Source organism: Prunus avium, chromosome 7, assembly GCF_965620075.1.
Source record: "Prunus avium chromosome 7, drPruAviu1.hap1.1, whole genome shotgun sequence".
Lineage (NCBI taxonomy): Eukaryota > Viridiplantae > Streptophyta > Magnoliopsida > Rosales > Rosaceae > Prunus > Prunus avium.
In genome coordinates this window covers 26,752,711-26,758,432 of record NC_142290.1, presented here as the reverse complement: position 1 = coordinate 26,758,432, position 5,722 = coordinate 26,752,711, and the positions used below count along the sequence as shown (strand labels likewise).

Genomic DNA, 5,722 nt, shown 5'->3' with positions numbered 1-5,722 from the left:
GGTAAAAAGAAAGAACACAATTTTTACCCCAATAGAATTTGTGGTGTGTATATGTTGGGGGTCCTGCAGAGTCATTTTATAAAGACAGTTTTAATGAAGAGGTGCCCATAAGCCCTTTTCTAATAGTCGAAAGTTATTGTACAAAGAATTGAAGTAGGATGTGTGAGCCCTTTTCAATCCAATTACATTAGAGATGCTTAAATGCATATTAACCCTTCCTTACCTTTAACTTCATGAATATTTTCCGACAGTTATTATTGGTATTTATACTCAAGAAAAGCCATGTACAATTTATATATATAAGTGTAACTTCAAAGTATGTCCACCTTCTAATCTTCATTACCTTCGCCGTCTTTGCAAATGCAAAATTATTACCATATGGTGTAAAACTAATTTATGATTAAACTTTTGTTAATTACGTTCTTCTCTTTCTAATGACAATGATATCAGGTTTTACACAAATATCTGCCAAATTTATCCCATGAAATGGGAATAGCACTATTTTGTTATCTCCAATACTTTCACGTGGCATAGCATTATTTGCCAGGATCGTTGCAACCAAATTTTTCTCCATGGAAGATGCAGGTGGGATATACACTATAACGAGCAATGCAAGAGAAGGGAAAACGCAACACGTGGTGGAGCTTGTATGCATGGTAGATGCAAGGAGCTAACTAGAGAGACAATTAAGACTCCAAACCAAACCTTGGTAAAAACTCTACAAAACTGTCATGAAGAGTTTACTAAGGGCCTGGACCAATCAACCGATCAATTCTTAATACCACAAATAGACTCTCCTGTTTCTGGTTGTTTTTCTGTTGAGTTTAGGCTGATCATGAAGAGTCCTGGTCTGCAACTCTTATCAACAATGAAACTCTCACGCCATCATTCCACTTTCCCATAAATCTAAACTGGCCGCAACCAGAGTAGGCCTTAAAACCAAACCTTGCCTCTTAAGCAACCCAGCATATCCCCAGCAAATGCAAAAAAGTGGACATAGATATCCAGAATTTATGCACTAGGGTACCCAAATACATGTGTGTGTCTGTATCCCTTTGTATTACTTCTTCAAGAATCAATTCAAAAAGTGAAACCGTCATGACTACGAACACGAAAAAATTGTGCAAACCATTGTATGTGTTTAGAATTCTCATGGAAATGTTGCTGACATTTTGATTTAAGAATATAAGAACAGTGTTGTTGATCGTGTTCAACGAAACAACTCATTCAAAATACAAGGTTAAAACTACAATGACTATGACAACTATGATTAAATACAGCACTCAAGAGAAAGAATCCAATTCCAGAGATTAGGACAAAACACACACAAGCTTATAAAAGGAAACCCAATGGCTGAAAGAAACATAAGGAGACTCAATTGTACTTCACATTAACAAAAACTTTGACATGATTAAAGAACAGATTTGATTTGATTCAGATTCATAGTAAATACATTGAGGAACCCATAAGTTGACCCATAAGAACTATTTATACTCATTGGCACAGAACTGACAGAGATGATGTTAGTTCAAAATAGCAGCATTTTGAACATCTTCTACTACATAGAAAATGTTCCCATCTTAACTAATTACTGAAAAACTTTAAATTTTTTGTTAATAAAGGACCTGAAATTATGCAATTCACTGAAACAAATGAAAAAGAATAACAAAAGGAGTCAAATTCGTCTCTTTTTTAGAGACCCTTCTACTACATAGAAAATGTTCCCATCTTAACTAATTACTGAAAAACTTTAAATTTTTTGTTAATAAAGGACCTGAAATTATGCAATTCACTGAAACAAATGAAAAAGAATAACAAAAGGAGTCAAATTCGTCTCTTTTTTAGAGACCCAATGATGAGAAAATTATAAAGCAACTCAAATTCAACTTAATTGTCATTAGAGAACTACAACACTAATTAGAACAATAACAATGAGAACCTAGCAATAAGTAAAACTAAGATTTAGAACAAACCCAGTGTGCAGTGGAGCCACAAGCCATGGACCCATCAATTGGTTTTCGGATCGGGCAAGGGGAACAACCCGGAACTGGCACCCCTCGGAGGCGAGAAGCCTAAGAACTTCTGCAAATTTGTCCGAATGCTAATCGAGCAGAGAAAGTACAAAAACGCCATCGAACAGTCCGTCGAATCTTCCCCTTGCAACCCTCTGTGGCTCATCTTCATCACCAACCCAAAGGGTTTAAACGGTAATTTCGCCACCACCTTCCCCTCGAACAGCGAGTTGAGCAGCCCAAAGACGACGAACAGCACGAGCGCGACGACGGCGCCGGATTTGAACTTGAAGAGCGAGAGGTCGCGGCTCGATTCTTTCAAGCTCGTCTCGACCCGATCGATCTTCTTGGTCTTGGACTTCTTGGCGATTTTGATGGCCGGATCGGTCTTCATGGTCTCCAGCTTCTTCGCGGCTTTGTCAATGGAGGAGCGGAGGGACTTGTAGGAGTTGGTGCGGTAGATGAGGACCCATGAGATCGCCTCGCAGACTATGGCGGTGCAGAATGAGATGCCCACCACTGTTAGGCCGTCTGAGTACTTCAAGCTGGAGAGGAACGAGGTGGCGGCCATTGGGGAAGACGAAGAAGAAGGAAAATTTGGTGAGAAAACGCGAGAAAATTGGAGTGACTTTTGATCTGATTTGGTGGTGCTTAGATTTGTAGGTGGAGTTTTTGTATGGGCCTTAGTCTCTGAATGGGCCTGACCATGGGCCTCAAATGGGCCTTGAGCCTTTTTTACATGTCCTACTACAACTTGTAGTTGGAAACCATTTCAGAAATGGACAAGGATAAAAACACACCCTATAAATATGCATGGTCGTGCATTGTCCCTTTCCACAAAAAAACATAATCTGAGCTTTGTTCTTCGATTCTCAATTTATTTTTTGCTCCTCTTGTTTTTTATTCGTCTGCTGAGCTGCTCTGCTTTTTCAGTCATGGCTTTGAGAAACATTGCTGCTCTGGTTTTGTTTGTGATGATGGTTTTGTGTCGTGCTTGTTCTGGTGCTGTTTATAGGGTTGGTGATTCTGATGGCTGGACTTCAAGAGGTCTTGTTGATTACAACAAGTGGGCTTCAACGAAAGATTTTCACGTCGGCGACACCCTTATTTTTGCTTACAACAATCAATTCCACAACGTGATGCAAGTTTCTGATCAAGACTTTCAATCTTGCAATGCTACGTCTGCTATCGCAACATACACCTCTGGCTCTGACACCGTCACCCTCAAAAGGCCCGGCCACTATTACTTTCTTTGTGGTGCTCCTGGCCATTGCCAAGCCGGACAAAAGGTTGACATCGAGGTCACCCTACCTGTTCCAGAAAGTATGATTCAGAGTCCAAGCCCGTCGCCTTATGGATCCTCATCACCTTCAGTCTCTCATCCTGAAGAGATGTCACCAAGCTCAACTCTAAGCAGTGCTCCAACTCTTAACTCTTCCAAGCTTGGTTTTGCTGCTACCGCTTTTGTGTTGGGTCTTTTGCGTTTTGTATTTTAGAGTAAATTAGGTTGCTTTATGTTTTGGTCCACGGATGTGGTAGGGTTAGATAATTTTTGTTGTTTATGAACTTTTATGTAGTTAGTTTATATGAATTCTTTTATTTCTCTTTTCTTTTATGTGGTAGGGTCACTACTTTTTTATTTCTCTTTTATTTTATTCTCTGTCTCTCTCTCTCGCTCCCCCACTTCTTCTTCCTCCTTTTTCCTCTCGCGTGAATACTAACTCCGCCATGTTTAGTGGCTTTTCTGGCGCCATCCAACCTCGATTTCCAGTGTGACCTACACGAGAAATGTTCCTCTCTTCCTCCTCTACTTAGTCCAGTGGTTAATCGATGCCAACAACTGAGGATTTCTCCGATTTAACGAAAAATAGCTCCGGTGGTTTTCAGAGTTTCTCCGGCGATTCCGGTCACGGAATCCATCGAATAAGGTATGGTTTTTCATCCCCTCCATGTGATCTTGCTGTTGATAAATGTAGTTCGAACTAAAACCCCCAAGATGGCTAGCACCCCCTTTTTTTCTTACTTGTTTCTATTCCTCCTATCAATAAAAGTTTATTGCTTTTGCTATGAAAAAAACTATTTATTTCCCATCAGAAAGAAAATTAGTAAAGATCACTTTTACGAATTTAAACTACATAAGTAATTTCTTGATCAGGTAAATATTTCAAAATTCATATGTGTAATTACTTCATCATTCAACACTTGATTCACCATTCATAAGAAGGTCAGCATATCTTACGTTTGAAGAGCGGCACCGATCGGAACAAACCCAAGTTTTTCCCAGTGCATATTATATACGTGATGATCTAATAACTATTCAGAAATCTTACGATTCTTTTAAACGAGACTGCACGTCTTTGAAAAATTTGTTTAGCCAACACCCCCTTCAAAGAATTTGTTTTCGAAAAACACAAATAGAAAGAAAATTTGAAAATTGAAGAAAAACAAGTAGAGGGGATGTTGTTGTTTGTCTTCTGTGTTGATGTTGTTGTTTGCTTTGGTTGGCATGTTTCGGTTGTTCTGAACTTCTGGTTGTTTTGGTTGCTTTAGCTTAGCTGGCATGTTCCTATATTCATTCATCAACATCTTCTTTGTTGTTGTCTTCATACTATTTTCTTCCCTCAATTTGTTTTTATTGAAATTTGGGGATTTTTTTAGGGTTTATAAAGTATCAATTTTTTTATGAAATTGAAAATCCCTAATTGATACTTTATAAACCCTAAAAAAATTAGGGATTTGCAATTGAGTATTATAAATTGTAAATTGATTATATGAATGATGAATTATTAATCAGGGATTAGGTGAATTAATTAATTAATTGCTAACATGTTGTCTTCTATGTATTCTTCAATAGGTTCTTCTCGTCTTTTTTTGTTTTTTTAAAAAAATTTAAAAAAGTTTACTAGTTTCTATCTATGTACTAGATGCAGTTTGAGGGGGTAAGGCTCATTATGTCCCCCAACTAGGTATGTTTTGATTATCAATTAAATTCACTCGTACCGTCGAGTTTTCTTTCTTCTTATTAGGTTTTGTACGTAAGCTAAATTTAGCCTGCCTCAATTTGGAATCATGGGTCTGTCCACATGAATATGATCGAGGAAATGTGCCCAGTTTTGATCGGACCTTTACATTATACTATGGAAAAGCTGTTGACGCAACTCCTTACTGTAATTATGTAATAAATTTATACTGAATTTACTTAATTGCTGGTTGCAGAAAGAAAGAGATGGAGGCTCAACATTCCAGTAGTAGCCATCCATCAAAACTTGATCATTTCAGTCACAGCCATGAATTGATGTTCAAAGAAGAACAGAAAGAGAAAAACTATGATGACGAAGTAGTTTTTTGCAATGCGTGCGAGGAGCCAGTGTTTGGCCCTAGATACAGTTGCAACAGATGTGTTGACCCCAATTCCACCTTCAACCTCCATAAATCATGTGCGGAGGAGTTATCCTGCGAGATCATCAAGCACCCGATTCACAAGCACAAATTGAAATTCAAATGTAAAACAGAGCCTTCCGCAGTACTTTTCACTTGTAATGCCTGCCACCAACCTTGCAGATTAGCCTACGCTTGTTCCCCATGTCATCTCGCCCTTGACCTCAAATGTGCTTCCAATTGGCGCCACATTCTTGACAGGAAAAAGCCCCACGTGCATCAATTCAGCGTCCTTCGGAAAGGAAATCCATTTGATTGTGAGGTCACAGCAC

At 38.6% G+C, this 5,722-nt stretch overlaps 1 protein-coding gene and 1 pseudogene across 1 annotated transcript; one reads left to right on the top strand and one right to left on the bottom strand.

The window, feature by feature from the left end:
• Positions 1-1,853: 1,853 nt before the first annotated feature.
• LOC110755867 (uncharacterized) lies at positions 1,854-2,659 on the bottom strand. Its single transcript, XM_021957168.2, has one exon. The coding sequence runs from the start codon at positions 2,581-2,583 to the stop codon at positions 2,008-2,010; it is 576 nt and encodes a 191-aa protein (XP_021812860.1). The 5' UTR covers positions 2,584-2,659; the 3' UTR covers positions 1,854-2,007.
• A 212-nt stretch (positions 2,660-2,871) lies between these two features.
• LOC110755828 (mavicyanin pseudogene) lies at positions 2,872-3,535 on the top strand (annotated as a pseudogene).
• Positions 3,536-5,722: the final 2,187 nt, after the last annotated feature.

Bases quoted from the DNA above. Each gene is read 5' to 3' on its own strand.
- LOC110755867 (XM_021957168.2), bottom strand. From the start codon at position 2,583: ATGGCCGCCACCTCGTTCCTCTCCAGCTTGAAGTACTCAGACGGCCTA.